The sequence below is a fragment of the Penicillium psychrosexuale genome (genome assembly GCF_028828465.1).
Source record: "Penicillium psychrosexuale strain IBT 29551 chromosome Unknown utg000002l, whole genome shotgun sequence".
NCBI lineage: Eukaryota > Fungi > Ascomycota > Eurotiomycetes > Eurotiales > Aspergillaceae > Penicillium > Penicillium psychrosexuale.
This window is the reverse complement of record NW_026643187.1, coordinates 993,141-1,012,563: the sequence shown is the minus strand read 5'-3', so window position 1 is coordinate 1,012,563 and position 19,423 is coordinate 993,141. Positions and strand designations below refer to the sequence as shown.

At 47.9% G+C, this 19,423-nt stretch overlaps 6 protein-coding genes across 6 annotated transcripts; 2 read left to right on the top strand and 4 right to left on the bottom strand.

Annotated features, from left to right (window-relative positions):
* Nucleotides 1-107: 107 nt before the first annotated feature.
* On the bottom strand, nt 108-2,549 carry N7518_001525 (phosphoenolpyruvate synthase; the record flags this gene model as incomplete). The annotated part of the gene is made up of 1 exon (XM_057182453.1): nt 108-2,549. The coding sequence occupies one exon, from the start codon at nt 2,547-2,549 to the stop codon at nt 108-110; it is 2,442 nt and encodes an 813-aa protein (XP_057043903.1).
* A 2,576-nt stretch (nt 2,550-5,125) lies between these two features.
* On the top strand, nt 5,126-5,959 carry N7518_001524 (uncharacterized protein; the record flags this gene model as incomplete). Its single annotated transcript, XM_057182452.1, has 1 exon — nt 5,126-5,959. The coding sequence occupies one exon, from the start codon at nt 5,126-5,128 to the stop codon at nt 5,957-5,959; it is 834 nt and encodes a 277-aa protein (XP_057043902.1).
* A 329-nt stretch (nt 5,960-6,288) lies between these two features.
* Nucleotides 6,289-8,699, bottom strand: lysF (homoaconitase LysF; the record flags this gene model as incomplete). Its single annotated transcript, XM_057182451.1, has 2 exons — nt 6,289-8,583; nt 8,634-8,699. The coding sequence occupies 2 exons, from the start codon at nt 8,697-8,699 to the stop codon at nt 6,289-6,291; spliced, it is 2,361 nt and encodes a 786-aa protein (XP_057043901.1).
* Nucleotides 8,700-10,566: 1,867 nt separating this feature from the next.
* On the top strand, nt 10,567-12,567 carry N7518_001522 (uncharacterized protein; the record flags this gene model as incomplete). The annotated part of the gene is made up of 5 exons (XM_057182450.1): nt 10,567-10,958; nt 11,021-11,149; nt 11,221-11,733; nt 11,793-12,031; nt 12,095-12,567. 5 exons carry the CDS (start codon nt 10,567-10,569, stop codon nt 12,565-12,567), a joined length of 1,746 nt encoding a protein of 581 aa, XP_057043900.1.
* A 423-nt stretch (nt 12,568-12,990) lies between these two features.
* Nucleotides 12,991-15,270, bottom strand: N7518_001521 (uncharacterized protein; the record flags this gene model as incomplete). The annotated part of the gene is made up of 5 exons (XM_057182449.1): nt 12,991-13,294; nt 13,732-13,768; nt 13,823-14,198; nt 14,250-14,330; nt 14,392-15,270. The coding sequence occupies 5 exons, from the start codon at nt 15,268-15,270 to the stop codon at nt 12,991-12,993; spliced, it is 1,677 nt and encodes a 558-aa protein (XP_057043899.1).
* Nucleotides 15,271-17,776: 2,506 nt separating this feature from the next.
* N7518_001520 (uncharacterized protein) lies at nt 17,777-18,058 on the bottom strand (the record flags this gene model as incomplete). Its single annotated transcript, XM_057182448.1, has 1 exon — nt 17,777-18,058. The coding sequence occupies one exon, from the start codon at nt 18,056-18,058 to the stop codon at nt 17,777-17,779; it is 282 nt and encodes a 93-aa protein (XP_057043898.1).
* Between the last annotated feature and the right edge of the window lie 1,365 nt (nt 18,059-19,423).

Genomic DNA, 19,423 nt, shown 5'->3' with positions numbered 1-19,423 from the left:
CTAGTGTGTGGACGGAGGAGTAAGGAGGTACAAAGCTAGGATACAAAATGGATTTGAACTTTTGACTTGTTTTGAAAAAATCTCGCCGAAAAGATATCCCTTTAATATTAAAGCATGATATGTTCGTCCGCTATCAAATCAAGTCGTTTCCTCTCACTCGCAAGAACTTGTCTTTTCACTTGGACAAAGCTGTCGGGGCTGACCGAGATCGAGTTGATACCGGCCTCCACTAGGAACTTGGCGAATTCCGGATGATCGCTTGGGGCCTGCCCGCAAATGCCAATCTTACGACCCGCCTTGCGAGCAACTATGATTACCCGAGCAATCATCCACTTGACAGCCTCGTCTTGCTCATTGAAGAGGCCTGCCAGCTCACCAGAGTCGCGGTCGACACCGAGCGTCAGTTGCGTCAGATCGTTTGAGCCGATTGAGAACCCATCGAAGTACTCAGAGAATTCATTGGCCATGATGACGTTGGAAGGTATCTCGCACATGACGTACACTTGGAGACCCTTGTCGCCACGTTTAAGCCCGTTCTCGGACATAGTATTTAGTACTTCTTTTGCCTCGCTAATTGTCCGGCAGAAGGGGATCATAACAATGACATTTGCGAAGCCCATCTCCTCGCGCAGCCTCTTGATGGCGCGACATTCAAGCTCGAACCCCTCTTTGTACAGCGGTGAATAGTAGCGTGAGGCCCCGCGGAAGCCAAGCATTGGGTTCTCCTCTTTAGGCTCAAACTGAGAACCGCCGATGAGGCCAGCATACTCGTTTGTCTTAAAGTCACTCATACGGAGAATGGCCGGCTTGGGGTATACCGTGGCACAAAGGGCCGCAAAACCGTGCGATAACTTGTCGACGAAGTATTCAGGCTTGTTACTGTACCCAGCTGTCAATCGCGCGATTTCTTCCTTGGATTTGTCATCCTTTAACTGATCAAAGTGGACGAGCGCCATCGGATGAATTCGAATATAATTGCTTACGACAAACTCCATGCGAGCAAGGCCGATGCCATCGGTCGGAAGTCGCCACCAGCGGTAAGCTGTCGCTGGGTTAGCGAGGTTGATCATAATATCCGTATCAACTGCTGGGAGGCCAGCTAGGTCCACTGTTTGGGTGGAAATTTCGCTGGTACCCTCGTAGACGAAGCCTTCGTCACCCTCAGCACAGGAAACAGTTACATCTTGGCCTGTGTGTAAAACGTATGTTCCATTTCCTGTGCCCACCACGGCTGGAAGGCCGAGCTCGCGACTTACAATGGCGGCATGTGAAGTACGACCACCATGGTCGGTGATGATAGCCGTGGCCCGCTTCATGACAGGCACCCAATCCGGGTCGGTCGATTTAGTTACCATGATCGAGCCGTCGACGAAGTTGTCAATGTCTTCAGAGTTTTCAATGAGACAGAGACGGCCAGATACTGCCGCGTCCCCGACCGAAAGTCCCTTCGTAAGAATGCGGCCTCTCTTTCCTACCTGGAAAGTCGTGAAGACACCAGCGTCACGACGCGATTGAACGGTTTCTGGGCGGGCCTGGACGATGAACAATTCGCCCGTGATGCCATCTTTTGCCCATTCTATGTCCATTGGACAGCCATAGTGCTTTTCAATGGTGCATGCCCAGCGGCTCAACTGAAGAATTTCCTGATCGCCAAGCACAAAAGCAGCGCGCTCCGCCATTGATGTAGGTATATTCCGCGTCGGTACATCTTCCCCGTAGACCATTTTCATTGCTTTGTCCCCGCATTTTTTCTCTATGATCGGCAAAAGGTTCTCATCTCTCAGAAGTGGTTTGAACACTTGGTATTCGTCAGGATTGACAGTCCCTTGTACTATATTCTCTCCTAGTCCCCACGCTGCGTTGATGAGCACAATCTTGTCAAAGCCACTTTCGGTATCGATGGAGAACATGACCCCTGACCCGTTGGCATCGGAGCGAACCATTTGTTGTATGCCAATCGAGAGGGCAACGCTCATGTGATCAAACCCTTTGGCTTGGCGATAGCTGATGGCACGGTCGTTGAAAAGAGACGCATAGCAGCGGCGACAGGCATTCAACAATCGATCTTCACCTGAGATGTTTAGATAAGAGTCCTGTTGGCCAGCAAAACTCGCATCTGGCAAGTCTTCTGCTGTCGCGCTTGAACGCACGGCAACGCTCGGGTTCTCAATTCCCAATTTGGCCGAGAGTTCGTGATAGGCTCTCCGGATGGCTGTTTCAACATCGGGTGGCCAAGAGCCACGGAGTATCAAATTGCGTATTGCCAAGCCGGTTTCGGCAAGATTTGCTTTTCCCGTTTGCCAGTCCTTGATCAGCCTGGTTACTCCATCGCGGATTTTGTTCCCATCGATATAGCGCCTGTATGCGAGCGACGTCGTGACAAAACCAGAAGGTACAGAGATTCCTTCCCCTCCAAGTGCGCCTATCATTTCGCCAATGGAGGAGTTCTTCCCTCCGACCAAGGCGACATCACTGCGCGTTAGATGTTCAAAATGAACAACCAAATTTCCGATATCATGTACAACTTTCGTATTCCCAGTTCCTGCCATGATCGTTATCGGTGGTGAAGGCTCTTTGTTTCGCGAAGTCGATGAATCACAAGTTTGTTTCTAGGGTTATAGTAGGCGAAATCAGTCAAAAAAACAGCTTGACCGATAATAATGAATAACGATGAATATCTAAAGAGAAGACCGATAATATCGTTAAGTTATTTATAAACCGAACTTAGAAACATTGAAAATCAATGTCGTTGTATTGTCAAACCCAAACAATGCGTCACATTGCGTCAGCCGGAATCAGCCAACGAATTGTATTTTATACTTCGTTTTATCATCTAGTGTCCAACTGGGCCTGGCCCAATTTTTAGACGGGTGAGTGGAAGTGATATTAAATCATACGACAAGACCTAAAACCAGAGAATTCCAATGCAAATGATGCTGTCATGCATGTATCTACTGGAAGCCAGCATTGCAATACGTAACTAGGGTATAACACTAGATTAAACTTTCCTCATTCATTGCCTTGTAATTGACTCCCATGATACACAAGCCTAGATCAATACATTTAGAAAAGAATAACACGATTTTGCCACAACGCAAATAGTAATATGAACATGGTCATGCGAGACTTTGAGTGCTAAATCATAATCTACTGTCGTCATCAGACCGGTCCAAGTCGCAAAGTTCGAATCACAGGAATGACTCTACCTATACGTATCCAACTATGTAATCCAATTTTACCCGGATCGAGATCATCACACAGGTCCATGTCACCCACAACTGAATAGGGCACATATTTCCCAATAAAATCATATATGAAGTGTCTAATCTGTATTTTCACTTTTGAATGGAACTTCAGTTGTCTTAGTATTTCTTTCGCGTGAACAAGCCTTTCTTGTTTACGCCAAAGCACTCGAGTTGAGAAGGGACCTTGATGATAATGCGGAGGTTCTGACCTTTAGTTCAGATGGTTATGTTGAGAACCTCAGGAGGTGAAGTGATACTTGTGAAAAGAGGCTGTAAGTAGGTCTGTCTCTGAACGATATCATCGCTCTCTCGAAATATTATATCAATGTAGACTTTCTCGTTCAAACATCTGATCTAAATAGGGCTTTACCTTGGTAGTTGCTATAGGAGCAATATGATATATCAAGGTATGGTGTATTAATGCAACCGTCAACTTTTGAGTCTTCCGCAGATGGTTCAAGAAGGAATCTCAATTAACCATCATTATCCCACACTGCCCTTGGTCTACATATTTGCCCTTCTGGGTCCAAGTGTAAATACTCCCCCGTAAAGTCGCTACAACCCGCCGCTTCGATAAGTATGTTAGGTATTATTTGAGACCACAGTTCTATAGTTCTAGCTTGCATGTATTCATGGTCTAACAGGCACACCTACATAGCTCTGGTTCTCTCTTACTCTCTCTGTCACTTTGTATCTCTCCCGTCCATCGATCATCCAGGAACATATACATATCCTTTCTTCTCATCGGTGTGGTAGTCTCTAGAAGTTGTCATACATTGCCCTTTTGATTCCGTAGTTTCAATATTAGAGATCCTGCACAGTCTTTTCTGATTCTCACCCATTACCATCTGTCAATAGTCTCTAGGCACATGCTTAGAAATTAGGTTATGAGAGCTTCATATTGAGAACCCAGTAAAGATCTTTAAAATAGATATGAATCAGTGGATTTCATCTCCATTAAGGGGTTTCATCGTAGCGCCTTTGGCAATGTACTTTCTGCGGGTGTTCAATGGTGTCTCAAAATTGGTATCAGCATTGAAAATAAAAACACGACGTAGATTCCCTTCGCACAGAATGCATCGATCTGAGTCATTTTGATGGGTCTGGATGAGATTCAAGCAAATGCAGTTGTAAAGTCGTTTCCTAATTGGCCGCATTAATATACTAAATAATGACGGCTTTTTTATGGTTTGGAGATATTTTACCATATGACATGTGACCTTACCTGGTCACATGATGGAACATTGTTATTATTTCAGCTGGGAGAAAACTTGGCCACGTGACACGTACATAAGACCTTTTGATTTATACTTGCTTCGCTCCACAACAATTCTTTCAACCATTCTTGCAACTTCGGGCCCATGCTTCTTGGTCTCGCTTTCCCCTACATTCATCGTATCATTTGCCATCTGTCACATATAGAGAATATTGGGTGTTTGAAACAACATATCAAATAGTGGTTGGCCAACGAACAGTTCAAACAGCAGTCATACCCTCAAGTTTATTATAGTAAAACTTTTAGCCTCGGGCAAATATTCCTACCATACAAACCATGCTCCACAAGACAGCACGATAATCTTGGAATACGACTCGGCCACCGAACAGGTAGAGGCGTGTGTAAAGTTTTGTGGGACTGTAGTGCGTAAAAACGATTCTCCGAAATCGATGGTGGGCGGTATGCTAGTCTTTTCCATCTCTCGTTCGGACATAGCCAATTTCTCCTAGCATCTCAGTAAACTCTTCTCGGATTAAATTTGTCCCCACGTTTTGGAAAATCCAACTGGCTGTTTCTAGATCCCGAGAGCACAGCTAGGCGTGGGCCGCACGACAGCTGGGGAAGCTCAAGTCAAAGCTCCGGATAGAACTACGCAGCTCATCTCATGGCTTTCTCACAACTACTTACGGCGTTTGAACCGTACATTGATATCCCATTCAACGTATGGCTTACCATCATCCTCATTCTCACTTATGGGTGTGCTGTCCGAAACCCGGGCCTGCTTTTGCTCGTCGTCCTTGGGGTCAGCGCGACTATCTTCATATTTAACACAACGGCTACTCTCGGTGAAATGACCAAAACCATGTGTTTACTTCCCCTCGGCCTCGGCTCTGTCCTAACGTTCCTCGCTGCGGATCGGTCTTTGCAGACGAGATTTCTGTCCGCCTTTACGACCTATGTTAATTTTGCGGTGTACGCAAACATTGGCATGATGGTCGGGACTCCCACAGGCGGCACCCTTCGGGGAATGTGCAGCAAAATCACTTGCGTTGCCCTCTTCATTTGGATCGTCCAAAAAGGACACCGCGTTGGATGGAAGACAGTTAGAGTTCACGAGAACTTGTTCGTCTTCACTGCTGTCAGCAAATCGTGGATATTTGCACACGCATGCTATCGATTCGTTCTCTTGACATTGCCGTGCTTTGGGTCTGGACGCCGGTATCGCCTTCTAGAGTTGTACTCTCTCGCTTTGACGTTCGCCCTATCGTCGACTTCAAAACTTCCATTCGAGTATTTCTTTGGAATGGCCGATACGTTGGTTGTTCCGGCGATTTCAGGATGGTCGGCAATTGCAACAACGTTCAATCTAATACCGCGCTATACGGTAAACGACGACTTTCGCTCGAGTGGTATCGGGACTGGTACAGATGCATTTCTGAGCGCGGTGTCACTGGCTGTTGCCGCTTTTGCTTGTTTTAAGATAGCTAGCGCGCCGTGATGAGGTTCGTGAGGATGATGGACTCATCTATTTAAACTTCTCATGTCTGAAAAAGGGCTGTATAACAGATGTATTTATCTGATCTCATTATGTGATTGCATTTTAAGCGTCGATAAGGAGTAAGAACGATCAATCATCAATTCTATGCAAAAAGACTTTTTTGTCCACGACTTGTTATGGCAGTCACAAGCCTTCTCTATGGTACCTGATGATAGAAAAATAGTACAAAATGTAAATATGCAAAATCATACAAGAGACAAAAGTATGGCGGTGGTTACCTGGAAGGCGAGCACATCAGTATGTTCTCGTCTGGCCCGGTTAATAAGTCCTCACTTCGACTCCGCAACCTTGCCCTTGACCCAGGCCTCGAGTCCACCTTCGGCGATGATTTCCTGTACATTGGCTGGGAGCTCGCCGACTTGCTCTGTCCAGGTCTCTCCTGTCTCACCCTCCTTAACTTCAACGACGCTACGCTTCACGTCCCACGTTAAAGTCCAGCCTGTCCGGCGCGTCAGCTGGCGGCCCGCGACGTCGCCAGAGGATGGCTGAACGAAGCTGGCACGGAGGCGCTCGACAAGTCGGGGGACTTCAAGGCCCATGAGCGCGTTGTTGATACTGTTTCGGGAGAAGATATTGCCGAAACTGCCAGCCACGACCAGGGGAATCTGCTTAGCAAGAATGGCGGTCGCGGCCTGTTCTCTGGAGGATCCACAACCGAAGTTGAAGCCGGCGACGAGAATGTCATTTGGCTTGGCGATTCCCTTGAAGGTGGGATCGTAATTCTGCATGCATGCGGCGGCCATATCATCCTTCGAGACATTGTCTTGGTATGTCAATTTACCGGGGTAGATGCTATCAGTGTCGAGATTGTCGGCATCGAGGAAGAGGATCTCGCCGCTGATGCGTTCGGGGAAGCCTGGCAGAATCTCGGTGGCAGGCTTGGACTCGTCTGCGGCGGACTCAACCCGATCGATCAGAGATTCCATCTGTTGTAGGATATTGGTGAGCTCATTCTCGGTGGTAGGTTCGGATCCGGTGCCGAATCCGTGCTCCACGCCAGACCAGTTCTCAGGCACCTTGTAGGCACCGGGGCCAGAGATAATGCCGTTGAGAGCGCTGGCAGCCACGACTTCGGGACTCGCCAAGTATGCTAGCGCATCTCTCGAGCCCATCCGTCCCTTGAAGTTACGATTACTGGCACTGATGCCCACCTCACCGGGCTCCAAAAGACCTGTTCCAAGGCCAATGCAAGGTCCGCATCCGGCGGGCAGCGGCTGCGCACCGGCGTCGATGAGAGCCTGCCAGTCGCCAGCGGACACAGCGGCCTCTTGTTCGGGCGCGGAAGCAGCCGCGATGTAGAGTTTGACACCGTCAGCAATCTTGGGAGTCGTGCCGGGGTTGGCCTTGGCGGCGTCTTTGAAGACCTTAGCGGCCGCCGCGAGGTCCGAAGCACGCGAGTTCGTACAGGAGACGATATATGCGCGGTTGATTTTAATGTCCTTTTGAACGAGCTCGTTGAGTGGTGTTGCGATCTTCACTGAATTAGGACCAGAGACGTAAGGCGAGAGAGTAGAGAGATTGAGGTAGAGTTGTTTGGCGTATTGGGCATCGGGGTCGGCTGTGAGGGGGTTGGCGAACAACTCGTCGATTCTTTCGTGCGTGATACGATTCCGGGTTGTGCGGTCTTCAGACATCGCTGCCTCAGTAGCCTTGTAACGTAGCCAGCGTTTCAGAGTCTGATCAATGGGGAAGAGACCCGTGAGCGCGCCCCACTCAGTTGTCATATTGGCAATTGTCAGGCGGCTATCCACAAGGAGGCTTTCCATAGTCTCTTCGGAGCCGGTGAACTCAATTGCATGGTTCAACACGTCGCTATTGAAGAGTCCACACAACGCGACAATCACGTCCTTACCTGTGACGCCTACTGGTAGCGTTCCGGTGAACGTCACCCGCGCAACAGGGGGAATCTGCCACCATGTCCGCGACGTTGCCCAAATACTAGCAGCGTCGGTACGCACAACAGCAGTTCCAAGACAGCCAACTCCGCCATAGTGGTTACTGTGGCTGTCCGAAGCCACCGCCATACTACCCGGCCACGCGTATCCTTCTTCGACCATAATCTGGTGCCCAATACCCCGGCCCGCAGGATAGAAGTCGATACCGTGCTGTCCAGCAAAAGTCTCAATCTGCTCGTATTTCTTAAGGTTTGCTGCGCTGGTGTTCTGGACATCGTGATCGAGAGTCATGACAATCTGCTCTGGACGGTTGATCTTGGTTGCTCCCATAGACATGAACTTGAGGGCGACGGGCCAGGTGTTGTCGTGAGTCATGCAATACCCGGGGGCAAGACTGATGTAGTCGCCGCTGCGAACGAGCTTTCCTTCGGGGAGACCGACCGCATAGCGTTGTACGATCTTCTCCGTCAAGGTTTGCGGCGTGCGTCTCTCGGTGGGAGTCTCAGAAAAAGGCACTGAAGCATTCTCTTGCTGTGAGTGGAGGCCTTCGGCCTGGGTGAAGGCTGTCGTGCTCAGCGAACGAGAAGAGAGGGATCTTGAGACCGATCGCAGGGGATGATGGATTGTCCTGCTTGGGACGCCGAAGGACGGATTCCACCGGGGCCGAACCTGTGGAAGTCAGATTGAATTGGGGCATCATGAGAAGAAGCTGTACTCACCGGTCTGCACATCATGGCGGCCGGAGGCCTAGCGACGCGCTTCAACAACATCGAACACGGAGACATTGGTGAGTCAACTCTAAGCAAACTTTTTTCTGTCCCCCGACCTCGGGAGTCGACAGGGAGCGGTATCACGTGATCCCGTGTTCCTGGTCGTCAAGCCTCTTGTGGCAAGGGAATTTCAAAGCAACCCCGGAAATCGGCCACGTGATCTGCAAATTAAGCCCCAGGTTTGTCTCATTAGCGTGGAACCACATTGATGTACACTTCGATGTATGACATTTTGTATTAGAGGGAGTACCTGCTTTGTACTACACAGTGATTGGAAATTAAACACCATGAGTCAAAACTTGTTCGCCTAACTAATTGTCGATTGAGACTTACTATGTGACAGGCTAGGGCAAGATCGAGTCTCGCTCTACGACCTCATCCATTGATCAGGGGTATGAATTCTAGATGCAGGTACAGGCACACAATCTGTACTAAAGATGCTCACTGGGTAATAAAACCAGCAATCCCACCCGTCTTTCTTCTCTAACATAAGAACAAAAGAGGAAAGAGAGATGCACGGTTGTCAGACTAATAAGCAATATATCTCGATTGTCTGATTCGATTGTCCGATATGAGGGAAAATGCGTTATCTTCCCAACAATTTCTACGCTTTTCCAAGCCTCAAAGAGAAAGTCGGCATGATATGCCCAGTGCGAGAAGAAGAATTGAGATAGGAGAGGCAAAACTGGTTGACCAATGAAACCTGATTCAGACCGTGTCTTGGCATATGCACGTATCCATAATGCGACCAAGTTCTGTCGATTGACTACTCAGATCGAACTACATTACGTCCAGGGTGTTGTATTGCAGGCTCATGATTACTTGGCACTTCCTTGGAAGGTTAACGGTTCCAAGGTTCCAAGATTATCTGGCAAGGTTACGTAACAGACGAAGCTGCTCAGGTGAGAAGGACCGAGCACACGATAAGCCAGTCACGCAAGGATGCCAAGACTAGAATATACAGATAACTCCGTAGTTAGACAATTCCAAAATCAGATCAATTGAGACATTGGATGCAACCGGGAGCTTAAAATGCAGTCTTAGCTGGGGGCACGTGCACACAGAGACTAGGACACCCTGCCGAGCGTAATACATAGCTGAGTTAGGGGACATAACCCGCCGAGGAGTCCATCTAAGACTGTTTAGGTAGTCGAGTCCAAGATAAAAGGCCAGGGGAGATCCACGCCCCGGCTCGTGTCCGGATCCGGGTTAAGTGGCAGCCCGTGCGGGGGCGATATGTATTCCGAGCCAATCAGCGCCGGGAGATATCGAAAGTAACCCCCCGAAGCGCGTCATAATGGCTTGGTATGGCTTGGGATGGCTTGGGATGGCTTCTGTATGGCTTAGATGGCTTGCATGGGGTTGTTGCGTTAGGGCTAATCTTACCTCAAGGGAAAACCTCGATCTTTTTGAGTTTTCTCTTTTACTTCCACGTTTTGGCCCTGATTTTCTTTATTAGACGTCTTTCGCTGCCTACATCTCAAGCTTTCTGACTGCATCCTTCCTTTTACTTCTCCAAATATCCTTTTCTTGAGGAAAGTTTCAACGTTTCTCCGCTAAACTCCTTACTGGACGGAAATTGTACCCTAACTCGAGATCTCCGACATTTGCCTTGCCATTGCACCTTCTACATCCAAAGCGACAAAATCACTGCCCACAACGCGATCAAATCCCAGACCCTTGCAACACAGCCCGGCATCCCACCATTCTGTAGCAGATCCACCCCCGGATTTCCGCCGATCCACCCCAACATTTGCAGAACCCTTACCCCAGAATCTTGACGAATAAGCGACCTCGGCCCATCCAGTTTCTCCCGCTTGCGACTTATCCACCCCGTATCGTCCATCACCCACTTAACACCGCAGACAGGAATGAAAGCAACATGGCTATCCTAGGAGAAAAGAAAGAATCGAGCGGCACTGTGTTGGAAACACTGGGCCTCAAAACCGAGGGCGGTCCTCGAGATGTACAAGAAGGCGTGATGGCTGAAAATGCCGACAATCTTCAACGACATCTTGGAAATCGTCAAATCCAACTGATCGCCATTGGTGGCTCCATCGGAACCGCACTCTTCGTGAGCATCGGCTCCGGTCTTTACCACGGTGGACCTGGCAGCTTGTTTATTGCCTTTACCGTTCAATGTATATTTTTGGCCATGGTGAATAACTGTCTCGCTGAAATGACCACTGCCTTCCCTGTCAGTGGTGGTTTCATTCGCTTGGCTGGAAAATGGGTTGACGACGCTCTTGGCTTCATGATCGGCTGGAACTTTTTGTTTGTCACACTTTCGGCTTCGCCGAAATCCTGCCTGCTGTCTTTGCTAACACTTCTTTTAGCTTCTATGAGGCCCTTTTGATTCCTTTTGAGATCTCGGCTTTCACGCTCGTCTTGTCTTTCTGGAGTGAGAGGATTACTGAACCTGGTCCAGTTGCAGGCATCTGTGCTGGTGTCATCGTGGTCTACGGGTGAGAACCTCTTCCGCCCATTTGGCAATTTACACACTTCAAGTCTGATCAAAATACTGATTCTCGCAAAGATGCCTTAACGTCTTGGCTGTCAAAGCCTATGGCGAAGCCGAATTTTGGCTGTCCGGTGGAAAGGTCATTCTGATCTTCTCCTTGTTCTTTTTCACCTTCATCACCATGGTTGGTGGAAACCCAACCCATGATGCCTATGGATTCCGCCACTGGAACAACCCAGGCTCTTTCATGGAGTATCTGGATACCGGCGCCCTTGGTCGCTTTGAAGGCTTCTTGGGATCTCTCTGGTCGGCTTGCTTTGCCGTCGTCGGTCCTGAGTATATCTCCATGGTCGCAGCTGAAGCAAAGCGTCCCCGCATTTATATCAAGAATGCATTCAAGACAGTCTACATTCGCTTCGGTCTCTTCTTCATCGGCGGCGCCTTGGCTGTAGGTATCGTTTGTGCCGCTAATGATCCGCAACTCAAGGCGGTCGTGACGGGCGGTTCTTCTGGTTCTGCTTCGGCATCGCCGTATGTCATTGGCATGCGAAACATGGGCATTTCAATATTCCCTTCGATCATCAACGCGTCAGTGCCATCGAAAATAACATGAATCTGACGAACTAAAACTGACCATACTCTTTTAGCCTCTTGCTGACTTCCATTTTCTCTGCTGGCAATACCTACACCTACTGCGCTATCCGTACTCTGTACGGCTTGGCACTGGAAGGGAGAGCCCCGAGAGTGCTCACTTACACTACGCGCAACGGTGTACCCGTCTATTGCTTCCTGATCGTGATGATCTTCCCTATGCTATCCTTCTTGCAGTGTTCTAGCAGCTCGTCCATCGTCATCACGTGGTTCGCTAACCTCGTGACTGCCGGAGGTAAGAAATCACGATGCAATCCGTGCTACCCAATACTGATTACAATACTGACAACATAACCAGGTCTCATCAATTACGTCGTCATCACTCTGACGTACATCTTCTTCCACCGCGCTTGCAAAGCGCAGGGGCTTGACCGCCGGACCCTCTCCTACTATGGACGACTCCAACCCTATTGCGCATACATTGCATTCGTTTGGATGATCATCGTCACCATCGTCTACGGTTACACCTCATACAAGCCTTGGTCCGTGTCCGCCTTCTGGTCGAACTACACCATGCAAATCGTCATCCCTCCCCTCTTCATCATCTGGAAAATCATCAAGAAAACAAAGTTCGTCAAGGCCCATGAAGCCGACCTTGTTTGGGAACGACCCTTGATCGATGCCTACGAGGATAGCTTCCTCGACCCCCCTACTGGCTTCTGGCGGGAAGTCTTGCAGATGGTTGGCATTGGGCGGACGAAAGGCGGCAACGATCAGCGATCGCTTTCGATGTCTCAACCGCGGGATTCTGCTGAGGGAAAGTCGGCATAAATATAACTACGAGCAGTATGTTATTGAATCTACATGTACGTTTAGGGATCTAGTTACCGTCAAGGTGTTGAGAATGTCCTTATATACAAGCCATCTTTATGAACCATCTTGATGCAGGAATTTATTTCCGCTGCAGGTCTGCCAATATGATACCCAGCCATTCTGTTAGTTCCAAAGATGTTTTGACGTGATCGTGTTGGGACCTTGCCTGGTATCCCGGCTATATATATTTTCCGCGGGTGAAAAGGAAAGATCGAAGGCGTAAACTTAGGCAAAATTTAGTTTAATCGGTATTGATAATCAGACATAGTCACATATACCTAAGCTGAAAAAATTAATCGTCCACCTCGCTTTCGAACCATGTCGCCATCCTAGTAAACATGCCCTCTTATCACCATCCACCTGCTTGGTACCCACAGCCGTCTAGAAGTCAGCAAAGTTCCAAACCTGCGCAATGATAAAAATCGAGCATTTGATCCCGGAATCCTTCGCTTCCAGGCGGACCAAGAGTGGAGTGAAGACCCGCAATGGTATCAGCGCCGCGGGACGGGAATGAAAATGAAGCCTTCGTACCGTGAGCTGGTCAAGATCAACAGCGGCTAGCAGCTGCGATACGGCATCGTGGATTCCCGTCCCACATCCTGGGCCAGGAACTTCAAGGTCGTGGAACGCGGGTGGATCCACACGGGATACCACAAATTTGCGATGGAGCCAGACCTCGGTAACACTGAAATACATAATGGTATGTGTCATGAAAGCCGGAAAAGGACCTCGGAATGTGGCACAAGAGCCTCTCCTGTCCGACGGAAAAAAATCTTAAGCGGGAACGTTGGAAGGAATTAAAGTTTTGATAGACAAAAGTCAGGCCGAATGTAGTTAGAAGTAGGTTCCCGGGGTCACGGAACTGCGTCCGTGAGCCACACGAGGGACCGCATTTGGGAATTAGTGGAGACAGTACCTACATTAGCGTTTGGCTTGCAGAGTTTCGCGAGGAAGAAACAGAATTTGTTACGATTTCATGACAGCTCATTACAACATACATTATGACCTCCCGGGCCCTCATTATAGAATTCCTGTATAACCATCCATACCATGTTGAGCGTATATATCACCACTCCAGTTGGCGGCAGATCCCTAAGCAGTACTGTAAAGACCCATACTTACGACGAGCTGGAGTTGTCCAAGCAGCTGAAAGTGGAGCCTAATAAAAAAATCAGTCGCAGTTCGGCACTGTTGCGGGTATAGCAGAACATACCAATCATTCCCGTTGCGTAGGCATCGATGATCTGAATGATAACACCGTATGTCGCGCCAACAAGGAAGAAAATTCCGAGGAGCACCATTCCCCAGTGCAGGAGGTAAATAACCTTCTGTATTAGTGTGCCCTTCCGGTAATGACTGTTGCTGTGTAGCCACAAGAAACCGGGAAGGCACATGGCCAGAGGCGCGAAGCAAACGGACCCGATCAGGGCAACCAGATAGTTGAAGATAGGGATAGTCTCGCTGAGGATGAAGGAAATAGCACCGAGACCGACCGTGCAGCTCATCCAAGTAACCCAATGAATGACAGTGTTGGATTGCAGATGGCGCGTGTTACCCAAGATACGCACAAAGATGTATTTGGCGGCGATCTAAATAGCAAAGTCAGTTCCGGAGGTCTGAGTTGCGAGGGGGATACTCACATGCAAGTAGATTGTGGCACTGACGACCAGTCCTAACAGTGCAACACCGTAAGATACCATCTTGATAGTCTGTCCAGCGCTCTGTAAATATCAAAAATTAGCTGATTGTGTCTGGAACTGGTGTCAGGCAAAGGATACATACACCCAAAGACGGACTGGCCACCCATTGCCCACACCAACGATACACCACCAAGCTGAAAGCAAGGTACGACGCATTAACCACAACCATACACAGGTATAACGCCTTCTTGTAGTCCTTCGGGTTTCGCATCTCCGACATCACCGGGATGAAGGCGCTGGTACCAGCCGTAGAGACGAAGATAGTACTGGAAGCAACCATGCCAGCCGCAAATCCAGGATTATTGATCGCCACGTAGCCGAGCTCGTAAGGGCCCTCCTGGGGTGCGGCAGCCGGCCGGTCGCGCGTTGTGACTCCGATGACAACGATCAGAACGGCGGCATAGATCGAAATGAATCCTGCATATGTGAGCCAGCCCACATGCTGGAGCTTGCGTACCGAAGCTGTCGCGATGATCACAACCGCTCCAATGAAAGACCACCAGACAGTGCACGCAGCGTGGTGCGAAAGCGCATTCAAGGCCGTTGAAACTCCGATAATACCACTGCCCGTGACAAGGACGTAGCCGATGAGGAAGAGTATACCAGTAAGCTCCTTCGCGAAGGAACCACCGGCAACTTCTGCCATATCGGCGATGGAGTGGCAGTGAGGATGCTTCTTGCGGAAGTTGCCCAGAATCACGAAAGAGTAGGTGTTGAACGCGCCCCATGCGACGATACTGATTGAGCCACCCACCGCACCGAGGGAGTACAGTGAAGCTGGCAGCGACAGCACACCCGTCGCGAAGAGGACCTTCACGAAGATAATGCACGCCTTGAACCAGCCAACACTGCGGAAGCTGACGCCATCCTCGGTTTTCTTGAAGACCTCGTACTCCTCGGTAGAGTCCCTAGGGCTTCCCAGCTCCGTGTCATTCACGCTTGTCTTCTCTTTGACAGGCATGATGGATGATTGACTTGAGCTCGAAAATTGAGGCCCCTGGGAGAAGCAGAGTTGAAAAACGGAACTCGGGAAAAATTCCTACAAAGGTATTGTTCTCTCCGTTTCAGAGACCTCCCATGGTGGTAATTAACTGTGGACCCTGCAGTGCAAGTGTTGATGAATTGCCACTAGTTGCAATACGCTAGTATTCTGCAATTTATATTGACCTTGCGAAAGTCACGAAAATGTAGCCAGAATCACATTATTTGAGACTGTCTTTGTCGCTTTGATTCAGAGTGAGAATTTCTTTCTTAACAGTTGAAAAAAGAGAAGGCAAAATGAAAAAAAAAGACGAGATAGCTGCCACCTCGCTGTCTCTAATCTAGACCAGCGACCCGCAGCGCATAAGAAGCGGCGTGGGGCTAAATGCGACCACAAATTATCTTTATCCCTGGAATTCAGCCAGAGCTTGGCTACTCCATAGTTCCAAGCGTATTGGTGCGGATCACGAGGCCGGCTGGATACAAAAATTTCACGGTTCGCAGATTGCTCCATCTTGAGAATATGAATTGTGACTTCCCTGTGTCGATCGTGGCCTGAGGCATCACAACACTAATAATAATAAGATCATTATATTTGTTTACCGACTGACACACTTCGTGGAATAGCCAATTTTCTCTTATACAAAGTTCTTGAAGTGATTTATGATAGTAAGTATTAGTACTAGAAGAGAGGAAAGGTGGAAAGGAGAGGAAGAGGGGTTAAAGGGAGACTGCCAGGTTCCGTACGATCTGCATGGGCCGCCTATGTTGGTTGGATCGGCACCGTTAGCATTTAACATTGCTCTACACCTGAAAGATAGGAAAGAAACGGACTGCGAAATGAACCTATAAGCCTCATATTTCTCTATCTCAATTATTACGGCATCGATAGCTACACCCGAGGTTCCAAGGCATAACTAGATATGACCAACGTCAGTGCGAGGAGGAAATTGATAACATAAGTATGGTATGCCGGTCACATACACTATCTTACTCCATAAAAACATTACATTAACTAACATAACAAAACAGTAAGATTTTATTGGCAGTCTTGGTTTGCACCAAAATATAACAACAGAAATGCTCAACAAACAATTGAGAGTGCTAAACTGGGGCAGCAATACAGTATAAGCAACAAAAAGAACGAATGAATCAAGAGTGAGTTCAAGGACAAGCAACAGTCGGCGAGGGAATGACAGGTTTATAAATCTCTTAGGGAGGAACTCCAGCTGCTGCTGGCGGCATTTCCAACGTTCCTAGCATTTCTGGTAGCCAACCACCATATGTATCGGCAAATCTTCCGACTGGCATGGGACCTCTAGATTGCCCATAGTGCTGTCCTGGGTTGCTAGCGAGGTCCAGGTCTGGCAGGTCCAGTTCAGACTTCGTGGTTGAGATGTGTTAACGACGGGAGCTATCGGGTGCGCTTGCCACATATAACAAATCGTGCACGATTGGGCCATCTAGTCGGGGGACGCTATTATATGTCCAGCTTCCTAGATTCAGGCAGCATGTAGTTCTAGTCCAAGAGGTCATTCTCTGACGACCTTGATCAAGAATTGTCACTTCAATTTCAATCAATTGCCTGGTTACAGCGCCATTACAAGTTTGAGACGTTGACATGCAGATGATCGGTATTTGTGGCCCAATAGTTGCGCCAAAAGGACCAAGAAGCATCTTAAGATCTCCTTGATAGATGGACATTTTACTGCAGCCAGTATCGTGAATAAAGTCCAACTTGGCAAACCACGGTACTCCTAGAAGACGGAGTGCTAATGTTAACTAGATAAAAAAAGTCAGAAAGACTTGGAAGAGGGTTGAGCCATAATAGGTATGGATCTCACGCGAGTCAGCCTTGTATAGATTCGACATGGACCTGCGGTGATTGCTGCATAGGGAACGTCATTCTCAGAACTATTGAGCTGATATCATTCATCAGCCAGTTACTTATGGAAAACAGAATGAATCAATTACCCCTTCGGTCCATAATCCTTTGTGACTCTCGTAGTGGGAGCTGATCGCTTCAAATTCATCCCAGTCAAATGGTCTTGGTTGACAGATCCGGACCCCCTTCGACCAATATGTAACAAGACCAGTATTCCAATCAAGTGTGCCCGATTTATAAGCTTCCAAAATAGCCTCAATATTTGGAAGTTGATCGTATTCATCCCCGGCACTCGCGAGCTCTGTCTTCATAGCCTCCAATTGATGCACCCGTTGAATAGTATCCCAGCTGAGCTCTTCAGACCCCGGGAACCTCATCTGGCTATAGTTTAACCAGGTGCGAATCTGTGCACAAGCAATACCAATATAGCTGACTCACTCATTTTCGGCCTTTGTAGCCATATATTCCTCCAGCCTTTGGTAAAAAAACATGACGCATTATGTTCTCGGCAATTCTCTCATGGCATCTTTTGATTTGGCCATCAACATCGCTATTGAGTTCTGATTACCTCGTTGTTTGCACACTTGGATTCAATGCCGCCTCACTCAATCTCAAGATCGTCCTCATTCATGTGCCAGCCACGAGGAAGCTTAGCTGAATCGGTAAGGGGCTCGCTTACTGTCCATTTGGTCCATGGTCTGGTTTTCTTTGGCCTCAGTGGTCGTTTAGGTGGCATCAAAGTGCCAATGTAGGATTTGTCAAGGTCCAGGTCTTCTATTTTGAGCTTTATGTGTGGAGTTGGATCTGTTGGTGGTCCTCCAAGGTGTTGGGGCGGTAGTCTCCGAACGCGAGTACTACGTCGAAAGTTGTATCGTTCCGACATGTTGAAGATATATTTCTTAGAAAGTTGAGTCTCGAAAAAATTCTTCGACACGAATGTACATACGATTCGGCGTACAAATACCTAAAGGAATAAGAACAAGCTATCTATAAAAACAAAGAAAGCTTACGGGCGACGAGAGAAAAAGGAAACTTGAGATGGAATGGGTTGTCACCGATAGATCGCTATCATATGCTCAAAGACTCTTTTTTACAACTATATTTTTCTCCACTCTTTTCGCTCGCTTTCTTTGTTGGAGCCAGGGATTAGAATAGAAGAAGAAAAAGCTCTGATGCTCCTCTCAGAGATCCTCTCCTCATATCAAAGAACGAAAGACAAGCTAGGAGAGAACTTGAAAGATATATTTAGAGCAGTGGAGCAAGCAAAGGATTGTTTGACTATGATTCTATTTTTGGTAACCGCTAAATGGAACCGAATTTGGAGTTCCTATGATCCTGGTAGACAAATTCCGATTTGAAAATTGAGTAGACTAGGAATGTGTATCGTTTCTTTCTTTAAAACGTTTTATAAAGAGTGGATGGTAATCACGTGATTCAGAACGGGAACCTGGGGAAACAACCCGTGATCTAGACCACGTGGCCTCGGATATGTTAACTCCTTCCCGAGATCAACTCCTCTCGATCAGCAAGTCACTTTTCGACTTCCACTTTTAATGTGATTGCGAATTTTTCAGTACCTCACGTGTTTCTCTTAGCATTCTTCCATTTTGAGACTGAATTCTATGCTGCCTACTCTGTGGAGACAATAAAACTCGCGGCGCGACCGAAAACTGACCAGTGACAGTCTAGTTAAACCTATTGAGCCTAATGGTCACATCTAGCATCATGAAATAGTTTGCCCAATCTGTGCCAAGGAAGGCCAAGAGTCGAACCGGCGAAATCAATGTCAAGAACGATTCAATCAGCGTATAACACAAAAGTGGAATGAGGTACGAAAGGCAGTCTAATGGGTACCCACTCATGATAGCACAGACACTTCGTACCTAGCATCACAATATAACTCGATCATATCTACTTCACCTTCTTTGAAATGTGCATATTTTTCTCTCTAAAGAATCAAAAGCCTTTATTCCCAGAGTGAGTTGTATCATTACCGGCAACCTTACACGCCTTGCGGAACAACTCTACAAACAATGAACCTACCATCGAGTTCTTACTCTTTCAATTTAAATGCCACATCTGTCATCGCTACTGCGGAGTTTTCATGCATCTATCATGGACCTAGAGTCGTTTGCGGGGTTGTCACTTGCATCATATCACGCCATCTCAACATTATCAATCATCCAAGACCACACTCTATACCATTCCCATTGGCAAGTAAATGATGTTATTGTCAGATATAGCACGT